Source organism: Myxine glutinosa, chromosome 13, assembly GCF_964187855.1.
Source record: "Myxine glutinosa chromosome 13, kmMyxGlut1.1, whole genome shotgun sequence".
Lineage (NCBI taxonomy): Eukaryota > Metazoa > Chordata > Myxini > Myxiniformes > Myxinidae > Myxine > Myxine glutinosa.
The window spans coordinates 49260960-49274007 of record NC_136273.1 but is presented as its reverse complement, the minus strand read 5'-3'; the positions used below and the strand labels follow the sequence as shown (position 1 = coordinate 49274007).

Sequence of the window (13048 nt, the reverse complement as noted above, 5' to 3'; positions counted from 1 at the left end):
ACTCCCAATAGGGAATAAAAGCATGATAATGATGACATCATAGGTGAAGTGGTATACCAGCCAAAAATGTTTTAATCGAATTCCTTATCCTAAAAATCTGAAATTGCATGGACATGATCTATGACCCATTTGTGTTGAAATATTAAATTTAGGACATCATATGTCACATAGTTTGGCAGCCATATTGGATTGAAGGAAAATATTAAATAATTATATCTCTGAAACCGCTCACGCTATCGATGTGAAATTTTACAAATATCATCTCACAGCACTGTTGCATATAGTTTGAAAATGATGATGTCATAGGTTACGTGGTTTGGCAGCCATATTGGATGGAAAAACAAACCTTATCCGATCAACACGAAACTTCACAAACGTGATCCCCTACCCATACATATGCAGAGTAATGGCATCTACCCGTTGTGGGACTATGCTGAGGCATATTGGTGGCACAGCCGCATTGTTCTAGTTATTTTATTAGTCCCCTAACGTTTTTACCATAGGGGACTATAGGTTTGCTCTCTGTCTGTCTGTCCGTCCATCCCATGTGTGGTTTTTCAAACTTTTTCCCATGCAAACAATTCTTTGTGAAATACCCTTGCCTTACATCCGTCCAAACTCCTCTCTTCTTTTACTCTCTAGCTATGCCGTCTGAGCCTGCCGTTGTCAATTGTGGTGGGAAAAAGTTAATTGCTGCATCTGTTTAATTTATCTTGTTCATCATCATAAATATTCAAATCAGATTCCCTCATAATCGCTTTATTTCCAATCTACCTTGACCAATCTTCAGCCATGATTCATTTTTGGCCTATCTAACCCTACAATGAATCTGGTATCACTCTACGCTGGACCCCTTGTATGTCTGCTGTAATGGCCTCCCTCGATACAGCTACCAAAACTGAACACTTATTTAAGTGAGGCCTATCTAAATTCCTATATAAGGTTAACATCACATATTATGATCTATAAATTATATTCCCTTCCAATACCATGTAAAACCTCATGAATTCATCCTAAAGCTGCCTGGTGTTGCTCCGTCATATCGCCAACTTCCGCCAGATCCTTCTCCTGCGTTACATGCTCCAAGCCGACCCATCACATTATATACTGTAGGTGTTGTTGGGCCTCAAACATACCCCTCTTGGTTGGCACTCATGGACCAACAGGCACATTCATTAACCATTCAGCCAGCAATGCCTGCCCAGAAGATAGATGAACCATTGCATGAGCCCAAGGGCAGGGAAAACCATTATTTTGAGAAGCAGGCATCAAGCATCTGCATTTTCTTTTACTCTCAACACTGTTCTTTCTGCATACACTCGTTTATCTTTTTGTAGATTCTTATTTTCATCCATCCACTCTAAGCACCACCACACCCAACAACGCCATCCTGTGCATAAAAAAATCCACATACATACCAAGGATCTCTCCCACATGAGCCTGTCATTCATTTTCCAAACTCTCCTTTTGCCACAGTGCAGAAAAAGGATGACCAATTTGCTGTGAGTAGAGAAGCCGTCGTATATATCCAGACTCATCAGCAACGATTCCCTCGAGTCAGAGCTTTTCATGTCTTCTTGGAAGGCAATCTGAACGAGTGGCACGATTGTCTGTCCTGCAACGTTCCGATGACTGATGCGCAGAGCAGAGATAGCACCAAATCTGCAGGATCTGCATTAACAAGTAACTACTCGCAGCAAGACAAAATTGTCATGGCTTAGGAAATGACTGTTCTTGTTCAGAGTGCTCATAGAAGGTGCCCATTCAGCTCTTAGACACCAGTTAGGTGGTGAGGGATCGCCGATGAGCATGGTGGGCAAATCAAGGAAGGTGTTCCATTGGCAGGAATGACATCGAAACAAGGTTGTACTTTTTTGTAGCAAAACACATATGCAAGCGAGATTTCAGTCTCGCCACATGATCCGAGAAAAAAACAGTTTTTACCTGGAGCATGGCATGAAGATTTTGGAAAGAGGGAAAGAAACGAAACTGTGGATCAGAGGCAGAAGAAAGTTTGGAGAAGACTCAGCTCAATGTGCAATAGGGCTCAGCTCAATTATCACTTCAAATGAAGTAATTAGCAGAAACAAAATACTTTCTAATAATACTATGGCTGGAATTTTGTAAGACATTTCTCACTTAGAAATGTACAGAATTTGCCACATTACAAAAGTCATCTTCCTGAGCTTCCAGAATTGAGCTACATTGAGGAATCGTCAATTTCCAAACCGCTATTCAAACTTCGGACCAATTGCTCTCCAAATTGCATCCCCGCTAAGTACGGCCTAGCAGCAAGCGGACGCCTTCATGCTTGTTTTTATTGAAATTTTTTTCTCCCCTTGCCTCAAAATTACAGATTTCTCCACAATCCAATTATCACCGAGTTTCACACTGCGAGAATGTGCAGAGGGTAGTTTTGAAAGTGGGAATTTTAAAAATCATTTCTCCTCCAAAGATTGCGCCCTTTTCCGTACACGCTCGCTAGTTAGGCGGCAGGTAAACAATGTAGGCCAAAAAGTGAGCCCCAAAATGTAGGCCAAAATAGATATTTGCTCTCTTCTCCAAAAGTACACAACTCATTTCAATGAAACTTGACATGATGTCATAAAGTTTGTTCATGCCATTAAAAAATGAGGGGTTTACCCCCCAAAATATGTATTTACTTTCTTCTATCTTTGTGGTGGTCTAATGTTATGATTCTCAGAATGCAAACAGTTTTTGGAGACAACTAATCTGTTCTTACACCTCTCTAACCATCAAACCGAGTTGTAACAGAATTGCATTTGGCATGACACATAGATTTAAATCCACTGAGACAATATTGGCTCACACTCACCAGTGAGTGTGTGAGAGTGTGTTCCATCACAAGGCCATGGTGTCATAGAAATGAGTGTGATGGTCGATCATGTTAGGCACAGTTTTCACTGGGGTAAGAATGCCTACCTGCAAGTGAAGCTTCTATGGGGGAAACACCTTGCCAGGGAAGCTTTGGTGTTGCTATAGGAATATCAGGAAACAAAGTTTATTGTCCAGCAATGAGCAACCTCGGTTCAGTAAGGTGCCAATGTTGCCCAGTCTCTACTGTCTCAAACTGTTTAGCTCAGGTCATAATCCAATGGAACATTCCCCTTGGCAGGGTGCCTGATACAAAATGGTGATGGCTTGCACCAAACTCTAATTCCTCTGTGCATTTAGATTGAAAAATTGATAGGCAGAGGGTTGAAATAAAAATGCGCTTCGTGGAGAAGTACAGTATACGACAAACTCATACTCCCTCGCACTCGGATTGACTCCACTGAAGTCGAATTAATGAACCCTTGCTCAAATAACTTGGGAATCTTTGTAAAAAGGCAGGAAGATTGCGAAAAACAGAGTGCGTTTGTGATACGTACCTCCATATTTGGGTGCTTCAGGGGAGATCGTCCATCAACATAATGGAAAAACAAACAGGAAAAGTACAGATCACACAATTATAAGTTCCTTATTCTCCAAACACAGCCTATGCTGCTCTCATGCATTGCTGTATGCCTGGTCCCCAGCTGATAAAAATGTATATGCATCCTCTGTATCACTATGGTGAGAACCAGCTAGGCCTCTTGAGAAGAAGCTGTGAGAAAAGCAATCTGATGATGATGGCAATGATTTATATATTTTTTTATTTTTACAAAAGCCTACTTTCCCTCACGCACCGGTTTCTCCGATCCTAACTGTGGCCATCCTATCCATCATATGTAGGCCACGGCGCACTATACCTCATGCAGAGGTCTCAAACCAGTCTCCTTCCTCCAAGTGATGATGGCACCTTGTCAACTCTGATTGATGCACCCCCTCCATTATCTCTCTCACTTCACCATGCCATATGAACTCTGTTTGCCTCCGAAGAATCTCATGTACCCAACACATTCAACTTGTACCCACTGTCTACTGGACTTCATATCCTTCTCACTTGAGAAGATGGAGAAAGTTATGTCCAGCCTTGACCCTGCTTTGGCAATTGGCCCCGATGACATCGGTGTCATTTTAGGTGCACCACTATTCATATAATAATACTAGCATTCCTTTTACACCACGAGGTACATAAGGAGCTGCCGAGGCATTCATTGGATATGGAGTACAATCCTGGACGGGTACTCATCCACAAGATATTCAAATTGGCTTCTTACCACAGTACGCCAGGTTCTCACCCCAATGAAGACGATGCCAAGTGTACATCATTGTGTCATACAATATTGTTTGGTGCACAGATGGAATTTTACCTGAAATGGTAAATTGAAGATGAAGGATACATGTGCTCGGTGCACACGAACTAAACAAAGAGGAAACTTTGTGGAAACACAATACATGTGCAACTACTTGCAACATAAACAGCAAGCAGCATCCTTTGATAAATAAATAAACAAGAAGACGTCATGCGGAGCACGATACTTGCAAAATCCGCCCCGCCCTTCCCCAAGAATTTTTTTTTCCATTGATACAGCAAATTGTCCATTTCATCAAGATTAAAATTGACAATCTTGATCAAAGCTCAGGTCAATAGGCAGAAAATTGACGATTTTTCACATGAAAAATGATGGTTTTGGAAGGTTGACCTTGAGTTGACCTTTGACCTTTTGACCTCAGCAATAGTTGGTTTCCCTATTTAGTGACTCGATATGCAAATGCTGTTCAATTTTCAAGTCAATCGGTTGAGAATTGACGGCTTTTTAGATGAAAACTGATGATTTTTAAAATTTGACCTTGAGTTGACCTTTGACCTTTTGACCTCAAATAGTATGTTTCCCAATTTAGTGACTCGATATACAAATGCTATTCAATTTTCAAGTCAATCGGTTGAGAATTGACGGCTTTTTAGATGAAAATTGATGATTTTTAAAATTTGACCTTGAGTTGACCTTTGACCTTTCGACCTCAAAAGTAGTTCATTTCCCAATTTAGTGACTTGATATACAAATGCTGTTCAATTTTCAAGTCAATCGGATTTAAAATGGCGATTTTAGAAATTTGACCTCCAGATGACCTTTGACCCTTGACGTCAAAATCAATAGGCTTTTCAATTGGGACGACTTATACAACTTGGTGAAGTTTCGTGACGATCCGGAATTGTGACCTGTAGGCCGGTGACAAACATACAAACAGACAGACAAACAGACAGAACCACAAACGGAACCGACCAATATACTTGAAAAATCTTCGATTTTGCAAGTAATAAATAACAGTACAGGAAGATAACAAACCAATTACTTTGCAGAGAACTAAGAACCAAAAGGATTTTCCCAAACTCAACTCCAATGTTATTTTCACAACATGTGAAGTGAATAAAAAGGTGACCCAGGTACGTTTAACAAACATTGCAGAATTTTTAATGTGTGTGGCTGATAGTCCGTCAATTTTGGGCTGGCGTCACCTGCCCAACACCTGTTATATCTTGATGCTTTGGAAATGAAGGCCCTCGAAATTATTGGAATCTCCCACAATGAAGCTGAATCTTTGGGCCTGTTGCTCCCAAATCATGGAAAGGTTGCTCGCTTCTCCGTCTTCCTCCATCTTATTTTAGCTCGTCTAAGACGAGGTCGAGGAGAGCTGTTAAGTCCATGACGATGTCCTTCAGTTAGTCAATCCCTTTGGACCCTTTAAAACCCTTAAGTCCCCCAAGACCTATTAGAACCCTAAGATCATTTAGGGCCCTAATACCCCTAAGAACCCTAACAAACCTTAAGACACATTGTACACTCTTTATCATCTAATGCAGACAGACTACGACCGCTGTCCATCGGGAGAAAAGCGTCTGTACAACTTGGGACTATTCATTTGGCTGGAACCCTCTGCCCCTACTGTCACCCTCTCTCTCTCTGAGACACACAAATACACAAGACACAATACAGGACTGTTATACGAGACAAACACAGTCACTGAGCTTGGGGGAAGTGCCGTCACCTACCAGGGCATTCTGGGTAACAGTGACGCTACAACAATGGTGCCGCCATTCTCACCGCACTCACTTAATGGGCATTTCCTGAGGAAGGGTTTCCTCCTCCCAATGAATGCCAACCTAGTGGGATTGTCCATGCTCTTATCCGTTTAAATGCTGAACCTCAAGCAAGGAAGCAGCACAAACCCTTTTTAGGTTAATTCTCTGAAAGCCACATGTTTCTCTGAAATAGCCTCAGAGTGGGTCCCGGTGTCCGGCCATCCGTCAATATGCACGTCCGTTTACATTTGATTGAAACATGTCATCCTCACAAACTACCAAACCGATATGGACCAAATTTGGTACGATGCATCAGGAGAGCAAGGTTTCATGAGGTTGTGCTCCCCACCTGGATGTCCGTCCCCCCTATATATTGGGTAAAATTGAACTTTTACCCCAAATATTGGTATTTTATTGAAAAATCCTCTTCTCAAAACCGTCAGATAGCTCCAGACCAAACTCCCCATGAGGCATTGGCACCATACCCTAACCTTAAGTTGAAATCCTCATAGTCTTATTTCCCCGGAAAGAAGGCCACGGGCCGCCTCCCGGATGACCCTCATTTCACTAAAACATCTTCTTCACATCTTCCCTTAGCAATACAGACCAAATTTGGTACAATTTATCAGGACATGAAGACGTCATGGTGTTGTGCTCCTCATCTGGATCCGCCCATTGCAAGGGAGGGAAATGGGGGTTTTGCCTAAAATTCAGGACATTTATTTTAAAATATTCCCAGAAACAGTGGGGAAATAACCGTCAGTCCCCTACGGGGTTATTTTTTTTAGTTATCGGTATAAAACGTGAACCTCCTAGACACGGAGCGGAGCCTCCGACCATCATGACACCAAGTCTGGTTGAACACCGAACAGAACGTTGTTTTATGTTCGATCTCTTCCATGAGTCTCGATTCTGATGCAACAAAAATTCTCCGAGATCTGATATTCTGATAATAGCATGTGCCTCTCACCTGTGCAGCCATTGGCTGTACCTCGAGGATACGGCAGGTATGAGCCCCGACTCCAAACGCCCGTGCGGCATTGCTTGCAGTCCCGGCCTGTGGTGTTGTGTTGACACACACAGCCCAATATACCATCCTCACCGACCTCGCATTCATTCGCATGCAGGTTGCATTGGCACCTGCAGCACAACATGTATGTATCCAAGTATGAAAATATCCACAAATTCAACAGTAAAAAATAACAACAACCCAATAACCAAAAAACTTGTTAAAATTTCCCAAGGCATCCACCACTTGTTCAGAAGAGCATCCTGAACCATCCTGAATGGGTGACTACTCTAACACAGGAAGTCAGGGTAAGAATTTTGACTTTGGCCTACTCTTCACAAAAGGACACCGTTGGATCTTTCATGTCGAACTAATACCAACAGAAACAGATCTAACTTCTAAATCGCCATTAACTTGAGAAACCGAAATCATACAATGCACCTACTCATGAACTCACCTATCCCCTTACCCCCCAGAAAATCCCCACCCATTTCAATTTTATCTCCCAAAGTGTCCGCCTGCACACACACTTCTTGGATAAGGCCGCCCTAGGGTGGTCCAAAAAACATCGATCTCTCCGATTTTGATGCTCTACTGGATTATTGTTAGAAATGGTCTAAAACATTCACCCACCAAATATTTTCGCTCAATTCCATCTAGAAACTCATACACACTTCAATTGAAATATGGCGTTTTTCACCAAATTTGGCTAAATGAGAACAATCCAATAGCAACCTAGGTGGAAAAAGTACATGCACTATTGTACTAAGCCATTTTGTGGTTCATGACTTTTTGCATGCGCCTGTGAGTGTGAAATCATCATGGTCGAAACATGTTTGACAATGCTTGAAACATGTTTGAAACATGTTCATACATGTCTGACTCATGTTTCGACCATGAGGACTTCACAGGGGTATGTACATTGTACCATCAATGACATTATTTAGGAAAAAAATATTTCTAAAGTCTTTGTAAGTCATTAAAATTGACCAAAATGACAAATTTATATGTTGAGTGTGCATGAGTTTATCGATGACTCAGATGCAAAATATTTTTTGGGTGAATGATTTAGACCATTTCTAACAATAATCCAATAGAGCATCAAAATCCAGATAAAAAAGTGATTTTTTTGCATTTTTGGACCACCCTAGGCTGCCCGCTTCACGGCAAGATGTACCCTCCAGATGTTCTTGAGTTTTATTAAGCAGCATTTGGGGTAAAGATGGCACTTAACGAGGGCTAGACCACTTTTCCTTTTGGACCATCCAGACCAGGTGGTGAGGAACGCCGATCAGAGTAAAGTGTGGAAAGCCGAGAGCATGCACAATGACCCCATGGACATCACACTGAATTATATGGTTATTCGCTCATAAGAAAAGATGGTAGGTCAATTTACCAACAATCTGAGTGAAGACAACTACGTACGATTTTGCCACCTTGTGCCTCGTTGTCACCTGTGTCTAATTGGAAGGTATGGTTGGATCGCCTCCTAATTGCCAGTATTGCCATTGTCACTTCGACCGTGACACACTTTCTAAGCCATTGTCTTCAACGTTTATATCACTCAACTCACTCAAACTCGTTTCTGACAGGTACACCATTCCATTTGCGATGTCACTACGTCGCACTCGCAAACTTTCGCATTTGGAGATTTGTGTTCTGAAACATGGGAATTTCTTATAAAAAGGAGAGATTTCATCAAAACTGGGCAGCAGACAAAAAAATTCCTTCCAAAAATGGTTTTGGAAACGATAACTAATTCAATCACAAACAAGAAAGAGCAATCAGAGATTGCAAACCCTCGCCAGGATGTATTTTCAGGGGTTTTTAAGGCTTTTGTGTTAAAACAAATATGGCGGCCAAACACCACGTGACCGATGACGTCTTCATTGTTGTTCATTCAAGTTGTTAATACATGTTTCATCTGTCCCCTGAAGAACTTTATTATTATGTCATATTCTATAACACTTTTTTCTACTTCTTCTATAAAAGGATGCTTTCGACTTGCTCACCAATTCTATTCATTCAAAAAAAAAATTCCATCTCTTACAGTGCATCTTTCATTCATTCCCTAAACTCTCCAGAACTCCACCCATCCTTCAGCGTCCTCAAACGTATTTTTGACTCGAATGTCTCAAGAAACTCATTTTGCAATAAATGTTCGTTTCCCATAAATCGTACACTTTTCAAAATCCAATCTCACCCCTCCCCTCCAAATCTTCCCCATCACCCATCTCTGTCAAATCTTCCCCTTGCCCCTCCCCCCCAAATCTTCCCAAACACCCATCCCTTTCAAATCTCCCCCCCTACCCCTTCCCTCCTAAACTCCCCCCACACCCCTCCCCTCCGAGACTCTCCCTCACTCCTCCTCCTCAAAGCGTCCTCCCCGCTTCTTCCCCCTTCCAACTTTCACCTTCATCTTCCTCAACCTTCTGCCTCACTCTTCCCCCTCCTCAAATAACACCTCACTGCACCTCACCCAAACACCATCAAACCTTTTGTCCGCCCCATTCTTCCCTTTCTCCAAGCTATTCTGTAATCTCTGACACACCTGCAACAGCTCTCCCTACCTCTTCCTCCTCTTCCACATCCTGCCCTACTGCTCCCCCCCCCCCCCTGTTCTGTATCCGATGCTCCCCCTTCCTCTTCCTTAACAGTATGGACCTCAAACATCCGGGGCCTTCGCTCAAACTTAACTGATCTCTCCATACAGGTTGCTTCTGACAAACCAGACGTGATCTGCTCAACAGAAACCTTCCTCCTTCATGATGTCTCTGATTCCTTGGTATCTCTCCCAGGCTACTCCCTCCTCTGGTATGATAGACCTGAGCCTCGTCCTGGAGGTGGGGTTGCTATCTTTATAAAAAACTCTCTTCCTCACTCGCCCTGCACTGCCCTCTCTCCACCTCACCCCCAGGAATACCTTTGGCTACGGCTTCCCCTTCGCTCCCATCTTTTGTTCATATGCGTGTTGTACCGTCCACCAAACAGTGATGACTCCATCTACATCTCGCTGTCTGATAATATGGACCAACTTCTATCTACCCATCCCAACTCTCTCTTCCTCATATGTGGTGATTTCAACTGTCACCATGCCAGTTGGCTGAGGGTGGGTACCTCTCTCACCAGCCATGGCTCTTCAGCAAAGGACTTCTGTGACTCACCTTGACTGACACAATCTGTCAATTTCCCAACCCGGATCTCAGTCAACGGAGAATCTTCTCTTCTGGACTTGGTTATGACTAACTTCCCTGAAAATGTCTGCTGCTCTTCTTCTGCTCCAATCGGCTCTTCTGATCATGTGCTTGTTAAAGTGGACATCTCTCTGACCATTTTCAGAGAGCCTCCTCAGCGTCGACGAGTCTGGCATTTCACTAAGGCCAACTGGCACGGTCTTCAAGCAGCCATCAATCATCTGGACTGGTCTCCCATCTCTACTGCCTCTGACATCAACTCATCCTGGGAATTCTTCCAAAGTAAATTGCTCTCTCTCATGCACAGTTTTATCCCTTCTCGTCTTCAGTTGTCATACCCTTCCTCCCGTCCATGGTACACGGAATCTTGTGGTGAGGCTATTGCCCAGAAACAACTTGCTTTCGTCTCCTGGAAAGCAAATCCAACGGAAGGAAATCTCATTTCCTTTCACAAAGCCCGAAACAAGTGTGTGTCCACCCTCAGGAGAGCCAGGAAACAATATCTCTCCGTCCTCAGGACCGAACTCTCTTATCTGTCTCCCTCTTCCAAATCCTGGTGGCATCTGGTAAAATCTGTTTCTGGTGTTTGTTCCCCCTCCATCCCCTCCCTCACCTTAAATGGCCACACGGCTGACTCCGCACGTGAAAAAGCCGAATGCCTCAACTCTGTGTTTGCCTCTAAATCTTGTGTCCCAAACCCATTCCTCTCTGTACCCACCGTACCCAGTCGTACCCAGCTGCTCCTGGACTCTGTGTCCTTTCCTCCTGACAAGGTGGAAAAGTGTCTGTCAACCCTCGACTCTGATTCTGCAACTGGACCTGACGGCATCAGCCCACGGGTCCTAAAATCATGTTCTTCCGCTCTTTCACTCCCTCTCTCTGTTCTCTTCACCCTCTCTTTTGCTCAAGGTCATCTTCCATCTGCTTGGAAATCTGCCAACATCACCGCTTTGCGCAAAAAAGGTGCAAAAACAGATCCCAGCAACTACAGACCAATCAGCCTTCTCCCAATTATCAGCAAGGTCATGGAATCCATCATTGCTTCAGATATGAAATCTTTCCTCTTCTCCAATGGCTTGATCTCTGATCATCAATTTGGTTTCAGACCTGGACACTCCACTCTGGACATGCTGCTTCTGCTTTCTCAACAATGGATGGAGGTCCTCAATGCCAAACAGGAAATTAGAGCAGTCTCCCTTGACATATCACGTGCCTTCGATACAGTCTGGCACCCCGCTCTGCTCACCAAACTCTCCTCTTTTGGTATCCATGGAAATCTCCACGCATGGCTGGCGGACTTCCTCTCTAGTGGTAGTCAACGTGTGGCCCTGAATGGGTTTCTCTCATCTCCGCTTCCTGTTCAGGCTGGAGTTCCCCAAGGCAGTGTTCTGGGCCCTGTGCTTTTTCTGGTCTTCATCAATGATCTCTCTGACTCTCTTGAAAATCCTCTCTATCTCTTTGCTGACGACTCTACTCTCTGTTGCTCCATTCTTCATCCCTCAGATCGGCAGTCTGCAGCCTCCTCACTCTCTGCAGACCTTGACAAAATCACAGACTGGGCAAACAAGTGGAACATGTCTTTCAATCCTGACAAATCTCACACTCTTACGATGTCTCTCCGAAAAGACCGACTGGACACCCCTCCCATCCACTTTCTGAATAATCCTCTCCAAGAAGTTCTGTCACTCGAGCTTTTGGGTCTCACTATCTGCCATGATCTTTCCTGGAAAAACCACATTTCAAATCTGGCCTCCAAAGCCAGTCGCCGACTGGGCATCCTCCGTCGTGCAAAGTCCTTCCTTGGCACACCTGAGCTCCTCACCACATACAAGGCTTTCATCCGCAGCTCAATGGAATACTGCTCTCCCCTCTGGGCTGGTGCTCCTGCCTCACACCTTGCTCGCCTTCGCGCTGTTGAAACCAAAGCATTCAGAATCATTGGAATCTCCCGCGATGAAGCTAACTCCAAGGGCCTCTCACTCACTCACCGCAGGCAGGTTGGTGGTCTTTCCGTCTTCTACCGACTCCTCTCTGGCCTTGCCCCCCTAGCTCTCTCTGGGCTCTGTCCCGCAAATATTCCTACAGGTCGCACAAGATCTGCCTGCAACCCTCTTTTGGTTAAACTGCCAAAATCAAGACTCTCTGCTCACCTTCACTCCTTCATTCCTCTTTTCTCCCGCCTCTGGAACAAACTCCCTCACTCTCTTCAATCCCACTCCACCCTCCAAGTCTTTAAAACAGCTGTTCACCACCATCTCTTATCTTCCCCCATCCAAAACCTTGATCTTTTCTACCCCTGCTAATTTCACCCCAATTCCCCTTTTTGAAATACCAACTTCTGTCCTGGAAGTCCTTGGTGTCCTTGTGCTTTATACTTCTCCTCCCCCCCCCCCCCCTTCCCATGCCTCCTCCCCCCGGGCCCTCTCCCTTCCACACATCTGATGTTGTGTTTTGCTCTCTCTCCTTGCTCTCGGATGTTGTGTTTATGTGCTTCCCCTTTTCTCCCCATCTTGTCTTCCGCTCCCTCTTTTTGTGTATTTTGTTTGTCTGGTCGATTTATTTGTGAAGTAAATGTTAGCTCTTTCACGAGCCTCGATTCAGTATACAAAAAAAAAAAAAAAAAAAAAAAAAAAATTGTTTTTTCTCTCTACTAATTTATTTCTAGATTATGCTCAAGAAATCTCATCTTGATCGGATGAAGTTTTGTACTTAGCGAATTATGACGTCATAATGGAGGCACCTATGACATCATCTTTAACATATTTTATTCCCCATGGATAGTTCTTTACAATGAGCCATGTTTCAATTATTTATATTCAGCGCTTTTGGAGATATAGAGGTGAAAATGTTTTCGGTTTTCCCAAGATGGCGGCCGAA

At 43.7% G+C, this 13048-nt stretch overlaps 1 protein-coding gene across 2 annotated transcripts in view; it reads right to left on the bottom strand.

Moving 5' to 3' along the window:
- The window catches only part of LOC137438915 (netrin-G1), a 92514-nt gene that overhangs the window by 25272 nt on the left and 54194 nt on the right, over positions 1–13048 (bottom strand). The window contains exons 5-6 of one of the 2 annotated variants that reach the window (XM_068134387.2): positions 6939–7108; positions 3393–3407 (exon numbers count right to left, since the gene is read on the bottom strand). In XM_068134387.2, coding sequence (XP_067990488.2) covers positions 3393–3407; positions 6939–7108 — 185 coding nt within the window. The remainder of the gene's footprint in view (positions 1–3392; positions 3408–6938; positions 7109–13048) is intronic. The other variant, XM_068134388.2, reaches the window with a different exon arrangement.